At 40.3% G+C, this 13539-nt stretch overlaps 2 protein-coding genes across 5 annotated transcripts; one reads left to right on the plus strand and one right to left on the minus strand.

Moving 5' to 3' along the window:
• Positions 1-758: 758 nt before the first annotated feature.
• On the minus strand, positions 759-6825 carry LOC148106146 (uncharacterized). 2 transcript variants are annotated; one of them, XM_087853116.1, is made up of 9 exons: positions 6773-6825; positions 6500-6635; positions 4342-4490; positions 4077-4209; positions 3393-3962; positions 3144-3292; positions 2941-3051; positions 2614-2658; positions 759-2458 (listed from the first exon to the last, which is right to left on the minus strand). In XM_087853116.1, the coding sequence occupies exons 2-9, from the start codon at positions 6537-6539 to the stop codon at positions 2279-2281; spliced, it is 1377 nt and encodes a 458-aa protein (XP_087709242.1). In that variant the 5' UTR covers positions 6540-6635; positions 6773-6825; the 3' UTR covers positions 759-2278. The 2 variants fall into 2 exon arrangements, with proteins under 2 accessions (XP_087709242.1, XP_087709240.1); XM_087853114.1 differs by having other exon boundaries at positions 759-2658.
• A 1427-nt stretch (positions 6826-8252) lies between these two features.
• Positions 8253-13520, plus strand: LOC102792656 (uncharacterized). Of its 3 annotated transcripts, none has more exons than XM_035904118.2 (11): positions 8253-8339; positions 8688-8745; positions 9376-9390; positions 9485-9615; positions 9712-9847; positions 10515-10799; positions 10971-11309; positions 11411-11595; positions 12290-12391; positions 12495-12593; positions 12679-13520. In XM_035904118.2, exons 2-11 carry the CDS (start codon positions 8694-8696, stop codon positions 12898-12900), a joined length of 1566 nt encoding a protein of 521 aa, XP_035760011.2. In that variant the 5' UTR covers positions 8253-8339; positions 8688-8693; the 3' UTR covers positions 12901-13520. The 3 variants fall into 3 exon arrangements, with proteins under 3 accessions (XP_035760011.2, XP_006810207.2, XP_035760012.2); XM_006810144.2 differs by having other exon boundaries at positions 12682-13520; XM_035904119.2 differs by having other exon boundaries at positions 11004-11309.
• Positions 13521-13539: the final 19 nt, after the last annotated feature.

The following is a 13539-nucleotide window of genomic DNA, read 5'->3' on the forward strand; positions in this document are numbered from 1 at the left end:
GCATTCACACTAATTAAGAAAAAATCCAATTTAGAAATATAATTTTTTTTAAACAACCACACAAGACAGAGTGAACTTGTATTTAGAAATGCATAACTAACAGGGCTCTGGAGGTAGAGCAGGTCATCCACTAATCAGAAGGCTGGTGGTTCAATCCCTGGCTGTTACAATCTGCATGCCAAAGGATTCTTGGGATACTGAACCCCAAGTTACTCACCGATATGATAAGTGTGAATGCTAGATAGAAAGCACTTAAGTACAAAAACAGTAGAAAAAAGTACTTCAAGTGGAAAGGTTCTTTATAAGAAACAGTCTCTCTAAACAAATCTATTATCAAACAGATTGGTTGATGCAGGATAGTTTAATTCTCATTAAGATTTTCAGTTACACAACAATAGCTGCCTGCCACCAAATGAGATGTAAAAACAATCCCTGATCCTGATTCTATCACATTCGTAAAACAAATTGAGCCAGGGGAGATTCTGAATTGGGGTCCTTTCCCCGAAATGTAAACACATATACATTCACTCAGGTGAGAACAGATTCTATTTATCATCACATACCAGGGTTTAATGTTTTCCAACAGAAGACAGACCAGACATGGTCACACAGCACGTGGAGCAGCTTACCTTCAATCATTTACCACAAATTTTGAGGAGCCTCCTTTACTTGGACTGAACTGTACTGGTCCATAATAAATTATATATATATATATATATATATATATAATCAGATGAAAAGTTTAATTCCATGCCATAGCAATTATTCTCAGGCTTTATACCAGGAATGGACCAGGAATAAACAGGTAGACAGGTAGTATTAATGTAAGTTAAAGAATTTTTCATGGAGTTCCACAGAGTTCTGTCCTAGAACCAATACTTTTTACATTATACGTTTCCCCTCATGCAATATTATTACAAAACACATGCATTTTCATTGCTATGCAGATGACACCAAGTTATATTTATCTACGAAATATGATAACACCAAGCAATTACTTAAACTATATCCATGCAGGAATTAACATCTGCACATCAACTTGCTATAAGAGCTGCATAGTAGCAAACTCTCCAAAACCAGCTTTTTTAAATGTCTGTCAACATACAAATGCTCTTATAATTAAATGAGTTACAGTTGCATTAGAAGCTATTACAACTGTAATGCTAATTGTAATGTTGAAAGTCTAACCCTCTAGTTTCCATGCAAATTTTAAGGGGCTCTTCCATTTAGATTTTTTGAAATGTAAGAAGTAGTGGTGTTGTCATTCCACTGTGTCCCCACACGTGTGCATGTGTGTTAGAGAGAGAGTGAGACAGAAAGAGGGAGCGAGACAGAGGGACAGAGTTGAAAAATTCATGTAAGCTCTTTAAGGTCTTTTTCAAATCATTACACTAATTCCATATTCAGACATCTTCATGCAATGCAAACAACTATCAGAATTTTACATACATTATATAAACGATACATGTTTTTCAATGCCAGATAAAACTTTTATACCAGCTTCTGTTTAAAGATATACAGAACCACAGTTATACTTGTATTGCATTTGAGAATTTGACAATATAAAAAGGCATATTTAAAAATTGCCCACCATCCCTCAAAGCACAATGATAAAAGCCACAATCAAGTGATGTATGGAGCTGGATCCACATAACAGAGGTAAAAAATACCCATGGAAGCAAAAGCTAGCAACATTATCCAGCCTGATATTACCGGCAAAGCATGTAATAGGCACGTTGGTCCACCGTATCTATTACACAATTTGCCACGATACTGGACTACATTATCTGTCATTCCATAAATATCCATAAATAGCCTGTGAAGAGAAGCAAAGCAGACACTATTTCATGCAAGTAACAATTCTAATTTATGGTAAATGCATTTATATTGCACAGTATAATAAAACCCTGATTCCTGTAGTTCACACTTAAGCTGCTGTAACAGAATGTTTGGAGGACAACACTTAGTGAGATTTATGTTCTCATACCTGAGGAAAATTTAGGAAAAAATTAAAAATTCCAAAGCTTTCCAGAACCAAACTGTTTGCAAGACATGAACTTACAAACTTACAAGCAATCTTGTTAACTGAAAAAATATATTTGGAATCCATACATTTTACAACAGCACATCTTTGTGTGAAAGATAAAAGAAAACTGATCATGCATCAACACAGTGCGATTAACATCTGTCTGCATGGTCCTTTTCCTGTCCGTGTATGGCTTTGCAAAGATGAAAATGGAAACAATAATGAACTCTACCTGAATTTTCAGCATACTCTTTACAGAAAGTTTAGTTTGTCTGAGTTATAAACATCACAGATAGTTGTGTTTGAAGTAAGAGATGGTGCGAAAGGCATGTCTAATCCTTTCAGTTCAAATTGCGGCTCCGGGTCTGATGAGAGGAAGTCTGGGCCGACTGAGGGAGCTGGAGTGGAAGCCTGGTTTTCAGGTACTGAAACCTGGAGACATCGGTAAAACGAAAAAAGGTGCATAAGCACAGTGGATAAAATGAGTCAGTCACTGACAGGCCAAAAATGCCTCTGAATGAGGAAATTTCTGTTCTTAGTTTTACGCATTCATGGGGATTTTTGTATGTTTTTTTGTGTGTATGTACCTCAGGCTGAGCAGGGTTCTCATGGATATTCACTTTGTGGTGCATCTGTGAAGTTAGGAAAAAGCACATGAGTCAGAAGAGGAAAGAGGATGAGCGCTAATGTGAGTTGCCAGGCAGTCCCAGACGAGATAAAGACTTAGTGGGCCAATCCACAAATAACTACTATTTCTTTTTAACCTCTTAAGCCCCAAGCCTACCTGATCTCCTGCTTTTTGCCCCCGTATCAGGGGGCGTTGGGGCTTAAGAGGTTAAAACAACAAAAGTGGCTGAGTTCCTTTCACCTCTCTTTTATCTTTGCCTTGAATATAAATCAAGCTTTACACCTACCGGTGGCTCAGAGGAGGTAGCTGAAGGTTGTGTAGAAATATGAGGATTCACAGGCTGATAAGACAAAGCTGAAGGATGTGAGTAACTTGGGCACGCAGGTTGATTCTCAATCTGTAATTGGAATAAGGATTTTCAAATTTAAAAAAAAAGAACATCAAATATTAACACAGCTGGTCTTAATTTCCATTTGAAAGAGTACTTACATGACCATATACGGCAGGTGCAGGTGAGGCTGCAGTCTGAGGAGCAGACTTGTCCCTTTTACAGCACTTTTTGTAACAACAGCAACAGCAGATGTTTCCGACGACAATCAAGGCAATAACAGCCATAAATATAAACTGTGGCAACATTTCTGTAAGAGCATGGAGAAAGTTAGGGAATATGGTGTAGAGGGTGGGGGTTAATGTTAGTTAGAACTTCTACTCTATGAGGAGAAATGCTCTGTTGCTTACCAGGGCTCACTTCAAGCTGAGCCCTCAAGATCAGGTTGCCTTCTGGGTCTCTGAACTCAAAGGTGCCAGAGTCTCTAATTTCTGTAGAATTTATAATTATGCCATCCATCACTGCACGAATTCTGCCAGAAAAGCGATTATCTTTTATGATCAGACTGCCATTCATCAGTGTTTCGGGATTCATTTGGCCCTCAGGTGTAAAAGTCATGGTCCACTTCTTAGGACCCCGAGGGTATTCAATGAGAATGTGCTCATTCCACCTTGTTTCATAGTGTCTGGTTTGTTCTGTTAGTGACTGACCTTGTACTTTGAGCAGCACCTTGGCCAACACAGAGTGGTTCTTATCCCTGAAGTTGTAGTACCCACTGTCTGCCTGAGTGAGGTAAGACAGCTGCCAATTACCGTTTTTCACCTCAGCTCTGCTTTCTCTGATCTGAGAGTCTATGCGATTCCACAGGATCTTTGGCTGGTCCGGACTGTGAAGGGGAGTAAACTCCAGGATTTCAGCCCGTCTAGGGATAGAGTACTCCCAAGTATCGTAGTAATCCCTTGTGACATTTTCAGCACATTCTTAAAATGCAGATTAAGAAAAAAAAAGGAGGGGACTTGTGCTTAGGAATAGGTAGCTAAAACACATACCTATATATTTTTGATCTAAATATACAGTACAGTTCAAATTCTTACCCAAGACTTTCAGTTCAACAACATCTTGTCGCTGGTAGCCACCAGATGAGACAGAATAAATTCCTTCATCTCTTTTTTCTACATCTGTAAGATAAATTGAGCCAGGAGAGACTCTGAAGCGTGCGTCTATTGCCTGAAAGATAGACAGCACATATATATTCCTCAGATTAGAACATATTCTATATACTTTGATTTAATTGTTTCAAACATAGGTTTAACATTTATCATATTGCAGAAATGTAATGGTCACATAGAGGCTGCTCACCATCCCATAATTTATAACAACTTTTTTGGATTCCGTATTACTTTCAGTAAAGTATATCGGTCCAGTATAACGTAAGGGTATATAATTAGATGGAAACTGCCACCTCCTGCCATAGCACACCTCATCAGTTTGTATACCAGAGGATGAACCTTTAATCAAAAAGATGCAAGAGAAGAAGAGACAGATGGAGGTAGTGTTAATGTAACTGAAACCACAAACATCTGACAACATAATATCAGTTGTTTCCATTAATATACCAAACACACACACACATTTTGTTACACTCTGAAAGTAATTTTGAAGACAAGGTTCTGGAACATCACTGAATTTACACAAATGCAGCAGCATAAAAAAAGCATTCCCAGAGATCTCTCATCCCCAAAGCAAGAGGCAGAGTAAAGTATAACTCTCAATCTGATGAATTAACTCACATTCGTCATAAAGCATCAGAAATAAACCAAGTTATTATTAGCTGAATGAAGGAAATACATGAACATCTCACATCAGTAAATTACCCTCTTTTCAGCTCAGTCACCACAGCAGCTCCAAACCATTAAACCATTTTTGCCTTGCCTGTAACTTTGTCTCCAAACGGTTCAACCTGATTGGTCCCTCTGATGCACTCACTTCATCAGCCGCTATTCTCAAATCAGCAATGGCTGACCATCTTAGAACAGCAACTGGCCACTTTTAGATATCAGCACTACTGAGCCATTTACTCAAACCCATACATCACAACAGCGAGGTGAATTAATGAAGCCAGATCTGTGGCTTGGCCAGCTATGCTGAGATGGCTAAGCTCAAAGTAAGAGTCACTGTGGTAATTTATGCTGGTGGCGGTCCTGGCCTGTTTGGGCGAACACTCCCTGTTTGTTTACTTGGACTGGAGCCTCGTCGTCTCGTCTCTCTATATACTGGACTGTATATAGCGGAGATGACAATAAAGTTTACTTTGACTTCAGCACAGCAGCAAGCAGGCGCACCGAGGGCTCTCGCGCTCACTTTTCGCGTAGGCTATAGAATTTCGAAAAAACATCGGTGCAAATTATAAGTCTGTATCATAATGTCTGGCGCTTTCGTGTTTGTTGTTTTGTTGAGCATGCATCAAGACAACCAATAAAATAATTACACTTTGATCTGCTGACAAACTGCCATTCGGATATTGGACAATGGCCTTTAACTTTTAAATAGATCCCGTTTAAAGTTTCAGAGCTCTAATCTGCAGCTATTACCTTAAACAGTAGTGATAACGTGATTAACTTGAATGGATATGATATGTTTTTTCTTTAAATATTATAAATGACCATTTTAAGCGCCACTCTTATGGGATTATCGCATGCGGACGATGAGTCACGTGACGCTGCAAAACGCCCATATTTACGTGTGAGCGCTCTCAGAGCCGGAAGCAGAAGACAAATAAAGAATAAGAAAAAGTTGATTGCCACCGTCGTGCTACCCGTTATCTCTGACTGAGGTTATATGTTTTGTCAAACCAGCTAATGGAAAGAAATCTTGGCTGTGCTGAATTTTCTGGTTTCCGTCGTGTAAACATTTCCTTTCACTTTGCAGCTACAGACATTAATGACAATGCATAAATACCGTGAATAGTTTAAAACACATAAATATGTAACTGTATATTTATATTTAAATGAAATTAATCAGATTATTGTTTTGTTTTCTTCAATTAGGCCTTAATTGAATTATGTATACATAAAACAACAAACAACAATATGCTTGCTTATTTATTTATTTTTATTTATGGGTGGATGTACGTTGATAGGTGTTTATGTTTCCCAAATAATTTATTGATAAATGAAATGCACCAAGCACTAATTCTGGGAATAGCAGATGGGTGTGGAGACTATGCGTATTGTTCTTCCTGTGTTCTGCTACTGATTTAAATTGCATTAGTCTACAGCAGCCCCACAACACCAAACGTCTTTTACTACAACATGCACGCACTTTAATTCGCTCCGGCAGAGTGCCACTTAACACCTGGCTCCACGGAGAGATTGGATAACTTTGTACATGCTGTACCCACAGAGTGTGTGGCATGGAAATCAATTAACGTTTGTTGTAAATAATCCCAAACCATTGAGCGTTGTATTTCAGATTTCAGGTGTTTATATGTTAGAATGTGGGAATGAGCTCTACTTACCGAAGAAGACAATGGAAAACATCAAAAACACAAGCGACATGTCCCGCAGAAAAAGAGCAGAGAGGTGACTTGAGGGTCTTTTTTCTGTGTGTTTTTTCCCTCAGCTTCCAAGACCAAATCCGTACCGCATTCCCTTCTGTAATGAAATGTTCGGATAACACACAAAAATTAACCCCGAAAATAGCAAATCAGTGACACAGGTGATGTTCAGTATTGAAAAGCCTGACTAAGAAGAAGTTGTGGATAAACAGAAAAAGAATAATGAGACCGTACTTGTTTTGTGTGATTGAGTTCTGTGCGTCCTGCAGCTGCTGGGTGGAGAAAAGAAGGACTGGGCGTGGCTTAGGCTCCACCTCTCCCACTGTAACTGCATACAGGGCCCATCTCCCAGGATACTTTTCAATAACAAACCAGGCGTTTGTGTTGTTTCTGCCTCCAAGATCGCTTCTAAAACCACCATATCATAAATAAAAGCAGTTTAAAGGGGATACAAATACAACTTTCGCGTCGTTTTGTTGGCTGCCGTCCCATTTCAAGTGAATTCAGTAGGAATGAATTCTAAAGGAATCGCAGTCAAGACGTTTTTAAACATGTTACATAAAAACACTGGGAAATAACTGGTCCGGTACCATAAAACCTGCTTTATTTTAATCATGCATATAACCTATACTAAAAACATATTTAAAGTGTAAGCATGTGCACTGTTAAGGACTTTACTTATCTCATGTGACACATAAACCTCCCCAAATAAAGATAAACCACACACCCTACACTCCTGAATTTGCAAGTTTGCTTATTTACAAAGACACGAACAGTCTCTAATTTTTATGTTTGTTTCATTTCAACGGAGAGAGACAAATGTCACGTGTGCCCATGTGGCACACAGATAAATCAGTTTTGTAATTTTACATTTATTCCTTATCATTTAAGCCAGAAGAGTTGTGCTGAGTGATTTCTATAGATTTCTATAGATTTCTATATATTAAAATAGGACAAAATGTCTTTATCATGTAGTAAAACTAAGATGTATCAATGAAATTGGACTTCTTATATTGAGATATCTGAGGGATGTTGTCTGCCTACTTAAGATCAAAGTAGGCTGTATGTGTAATATGGTGTAATAAGAGTTTGACATTCCTGCCATAGAAAATCAATAGAGCGTTTCTGTAAAGAGGAGTAAAAGAGATGAGTCCAAACGTGGTGACCAACTACAAGAAACATCTTACTGCTGCGCTTGCCAACAAGGGTTTCTCCACAAAGAACTTGCTTGTGTTGTTCTTGGGGATAAAACACTTATTTCACTCAGTGACATGAAATCAATTTATTATGTGTTTCTTTCCTGGATTTTTGGTCTCCCATTAAAATGAAACTACCATCAAATCTAGAGACTCTTTATTTCTGGGGATCTGGAGATCAAGTAATTTTCCCTGACTGTAGAAACTAACAAGTTAATTTTGTTAATTAACTTTTGTTAATTTTTTTTTAACAAGAAGGAAAATTGATTAAGTGAGAGGATTTCCATTTCGCGTTATGATCTCTTATATTTTCTAAGATCATCTCATCATTTGCACGTACAGTCAGAATCTGACGAGTTACTACGGAAGTCTACAATATAGCAGCATAGTAAAAGGGAGGGAAAACACGTTCCCTTGGGCTAACGGTGTATTTACAAGAACTGCAAAATGTGACGCACTTTGCGTATCAGCGGCCGAGAATACGACGTATCCTTCGCCATAACAGAAGGGGAAGCAGTGGGCATGCGCGCTCTGCGGAGGTCGTCGTTATCCTCTTATCCTCATCCACAAAAACATTTTTTTTAAATTACCCTCACATCCTGCAGGTGAGTTCACATTACGCGCAAACTGAGTAATCGTTTGTTGATGATCGGTAACTGATGACCCGGCAGCCCGTAGTAGCGCTGCAATGGTTCAGAAGATGGGAAACATGTTGGACACCTGAGTGGACATGACTTCAAAGAGCGGACAGGACGTCATGGGGGGACATGAGTGTGTGCAGTGCGCTGTAGCTTGAGTCCGCACCGACATCATTTGCGCTGTCGCTGAGCTCCCCGCGTTTTGCAGCTTGTTGATTAATGATCGGCTGTCCCGTCTGGCCGCTTGTTTTCGGAGGAGGGTTGGTGTGAATGTCAATTACGTTTACAGATGAAACAATGTCCTGTCTTTTACAGGAGAAGATGTCCCCCTGCGTCCTCTACACTGCACTTTTCACCCTTCCTTTTGCACTGGGTAAGTGTGGCACCAGTTTTTAATAAGACTACCCGTAGTTTTTCTGTTTCTTTCTGCTTATTAATAATGCACTTACTGGTGCTTTATATTACGGTTAGGTTATTCGTAGTAAAAGTGAAGTCAGTGTTATTATTTAAAAAAGTGACTAATTAATACATTTGCCGATAACTTCACCATTATCTGCAGAATGTTTCTAGAAAGCCATTTCATTAAAGGGTCTTGGATTAAATAAAACCAAGGCAAAGAAGAATGGCCAGCCCAGATTTGAAGAGCAGAGATTTTCGTTTTTTAGCACTTAAACTCTGAAATATAATTCTCACAAATGTAAATTTCCAACATGCAAAACTATAATAAATGTGAGAGGTGCCCAGAGAAAATGCAGTGGAAAAATATGCAGTATAAAGTCAGTAGCCTACGTGAACAGTAACAATTAATAAATGTGTACATATGCTGAATTAAAGAGCTTAAAAGTCAAATCACATAGCAGACAAATCTGTCACAAAATAGATGACCTTAAATGACCTAATAACATAAAAGTAGGTCAACCTTTTACATATGTAGGAGAGTTTACAGTCCGTATCTGAGGTCTGAAGAAAATTATTAATTATGTTACTCGTACTTTTCCTGCAGGTTGGGAATTACTAGGTGAGTCAAAAGTCACATTTTACCCCTCATGCATCCTTCATCTGCACCACATGGTCTCCAATGATGTTGCTGACTTTCATTTGCACCTCGACAGGTGACCGAGAAAAAGTTCAGACTGTTTGCGTCGGGAAGGAGTTTCGTCTACCGGTGGACTCAACGTCGCGAATCGTGACTTTTACACCGTATCCAGACGGGCCGAAACGCATCCTGCTGGAGAAAACCACTGTGAGTGGACGAGTGTTGGCACTTGGGGTTTTGTTTTTTTTGTGTGTGTGTTTGGTTGCTGTGTTGCCTAAAAATGGATCTGCCATGCAACTGTAGGTTAAGGACCCACGGTTTGAGTGGACCAAGGATAAGTCGTTAGTCCTGAAAGAAGTGAGTCATGCTGACCAGGGAGTTTATGCCAACAAGCTGTCCATGGGCTTCACCTACGAGACTGTCCGTCTGATTGTTTCGGGTATGACAGTTGCCTCTCTTTGGCGAACTTCATTGCTTTGTGTCATGATGCAAAAGAGCCATAATTTTTCAATGATCTGCCTCTCTTTGCTTAAAACATTAAGTTATTTAATAACTTAATGTGTAATATCCTTTGATGTCATATAGGCAATGTATTTATTGCCTTAAAGCAGAGAAGTTGTAGCAACTGTTCTGACTCCGTGTCAAGTGTGTTTGTGTGTGTGTGAATAACGTTTGCCAGCCACACCCCTGCTGCATAAAAAGAGGAGAGGTTAATTGGTATAAATATACAGCAGATGTGGCATTACTTTACCTGCCACTGCCCCCTGAACCAATCTTTCCCACCTCTCCTGCAGCTGAACACGAAAAAAACTCTCCACTGCCGTAAGCATGCATAGCCTACGAATGGTCCCTACACAAGTATTGTCAGGAAAATGTACTCATCAAAGTATCATAAAGAAAGATATATTATCACTTTTCTTTTCGTTTTGATTTGTGATCATTTACGGTATACTGATGTGTGTTAGGAGTGGGTCTTTTGCAATATCACTTTCCTTTTCACCAGTTTAGTTAAAAAGAAAGTAACTTTTGCATCTCAAAATTGTACTTAAATAAACTTGTTCTCTTTCTGTCTTTCACTTATCTCGCGGTTCTTCGTCTTCCTTCAGAATGCATTAAACCCTACCGCAGAAACTATGGGGAGACCTTTGAGCACAGCATCCCCGAAAATGGCTCCCTGCTGGAGTTCTCTCACCGGGGCGCTCCGTCTGAGGCTGTGCCGGTCGTGCTTTGGAACCGGACAGACCCCGAAACCGGTGACGCTGGCCGGGGGCGGCTGCTAAGAGGGGGGAAGGTCTGGGTGGCGGAGAGAGTGACGCAAGCAGACCAAGGCAACTACACCGTGAGAGACGACAACGGGAAGGTGCTGGGTCGCAGCACCCTCACCGTCCGTGGTGAGCAGAGCAGAAACGTGGGTTTTAAGAAGCTGACTGACTACCTTTAACTTTGTGACTTTACAGTTCTAATGGTTTTGTTTTATCCTTCCCTTTCTATCTGATGCCCTCTCATACTTCCACATTCACCACTCCTCCATTTTTCATGATTTTACACATGGATGGATGCAGGGCATTCCTTCAACATCACACGCTTTACCAAAGAGTCCATAATCCTGCCTCTATTTCTTCCTCTTGCTCATGCCCATCTCATTTTTACCCCTGGCCATTTTCCTGATGAATCCTCCCTGGGCCCCTTTGACCCCAAACCCCCACGTGGCCCTGTGCAGCTCATCCGTGAGGGGCAGATAACGGACCATGATCTGCGCTACAGGGGTATCATCTCACTGAGTAGGAACGGCTCCATCTACGAGGTGGTCATTGCAAGGCTGACCTCAAGGCATGATGGGCTGTATGAAGTTAAAGACAGGAATGGCAACCTGGTATCCTCCACCTACTTGCACGTGATCGGTGGGTATTGTGCCACGTTTTTGGAAGCATGCATCAGTCAGAAGTTGTTTGATCCATAGTTGCCACTCCTCCTAAAATCCATGTGTCTGCCATCTTCTCAGACAAAAGGGGAGGGAGTTGGCGAGCGCTCCTCAAATCTGTCACTGTCCCTTCTGGCATGTTCGTGTCCCTGGCTGGTTTCATCCTGTTCATGAAACGCTACCCAAACTGTAGCCTCTCCCAACTCATCACGTGCTTTAGAACACACCGCACGCTGCCAGCTAACCCCCCGAGGGTCAACATCCAGGTGAGGAAACCAGGAGAGTCCACAGCTAAATAAATGATTACAAGCCATCGAGCCAATCTTATTGCAGATGCATGCACTTTGACACCAACAGGAGCCACATGTTGACGTTTTTTGACATTTCTTTTTTGCTCCAGAGAGTCTGGTGAACTGAAGTATCTTTAAAAAGTATGGAGAAAAAAAACTTATGGTAGAAGCTCTTTATTCAGTGGGTATGTTTTATTTCAGATACTTTGTAGATATTTTTATATATTCTGTCCAAAGTATTTTGACTGAAGCTCTGTAGATGTCAGCGTGATGATGCCACACACATCACTAGCAAGGAGCAACCTGATATCACGGCTAAACATTTAACAGACACACCGGTCCACGATGTCCGTTTCACCCTTTGACTCTCCAAAACATGAAATGTGAAAGCAGAGCAGCAGATGGTAACATAAATAGGGCTTGCTGTTTCAGCCTTCTTTTATCTCTATTTGAGCCTCGCCATGCCTTCATGCCATAGCAAGGCAAACGTCATCTGGCTGTCTCTCCGCAATCCACAAGAACCTTGGACACAGTGATCACTGAAGGTCACGTTTATTGTTTTTACGAGCAGTAACCGGTGAATTGTGATGGTCTGTGAGTCGGATGAGTTCCTAGGTCTTTGTCGTTATTGGTTTATTTATGTTTGTGGGTGTTTTTTTTTTTTTTGCAGCACTACAGTCCCCCCTCTCCTCAGCCCCCAGGTCACTACAGCTACTCTCAGCAGACTGGAATACCAAGGAAATGGACCCCAAGAGCCAGTCCTGTTCACACTGTAAGACTGATTAACTAATATAATCTTCTTTTTTTTTAAGGGAGCTAAAATCATTCATTTCAATTGTGTCTTTGTGCATATCTGTTGCTGTTTGTATTTCTAGGGTTATGCTCCGGTAACGGTAGGGTCTCCAAGAGCCGAGAACCAGGATGTGCACAGAGCAACAGCTGGGAGTTCCCCTAGTCATAACTTAACTGTTGAGGTAATACAGCTCTCCAGCTGTGAATATTTAGATGCCACAGATTAATATGATATTTGCTTAAACTTGTGTCTACATCCCTTGTTAGCAGGCTAAATCTAATGAGGACGAGGACAGGATTTCCTTCCCTGTGCCCGGAGCTTCAGACTGCCTCCACTCATCCGAGGACTGCGTTCAGTTCCAAATCAAAAAGGATGGAGATAAGGGAAGGGGGAACAAATCACAAGACTTCTTTTCCACGCTGCCACTAGACACAGACACCTCTGAATCCTGCAGTATTTACACGTCAAAGAATCTGAACTTTTCATAAAACAGAGAACTGGATCAGAGATAAGGGAAGAAGGATCGTACAGCATGGAGACATCACACAAACGGTGAAGTTATGCTCCTGACCGAGAAGAAGAACCTCACCTGTGCCTTATGCACGGTTTTAATAGTTAGCTTTGTGATGTAATTTTTCTGAAGCATGAGTTGAGCATAATCCTTCCTGTCTCATATTGTACTGCCTGATGGTGCTCCTGAAATCTCCTGCCGTTACCTACCTCCGGACCCTCAGGACCAATATGATCTGCACTGCTCCTGTGTTTAAGACAGTCTCTAGGGCTACCCACCAGTTGTTGTGGTAACGTTTGATAAATTTCATTTTTATTAATACTGTACAGCAATATAGACTTAACTTAAGTTGTCACCCATCATGTTGTCCATACTTAATTATTATTCTAAATAGCTTGTCTGCATTTTTAACAATTTATGCAGTGTATTAAATCTTTGGGGTAATTCTACTTATAATAGTTATGTGACATGTTTCACCAAATACTGCAGTTAATATTTGAATGTTGTGTGCAGGATAACCTTTTATCCCCAAAGCTTGTAATATTTTCATAATGTCAAAATGTCATCACTCAAAAAATAAAAAAAGAATCTTTAAGAAACACATTTTAGATGATGT

Source organism: Neolamprologus brichardi, chromosome 2, assembly GCF_056152115.1.
Source record: "Neolamprologus brichardi isolate AB-2024 chromosome 2, ASM5615211v1, whole genome shotgun sequence".
In the NCBI taxonomy this organism is placed as follows: domain Eukaryota; kingdom Metazoa; phylum Chordata; class Actinopteri; order Cichliformes; family Cichlidae; genus Neolamprologus; species Neolamprologus brichardi.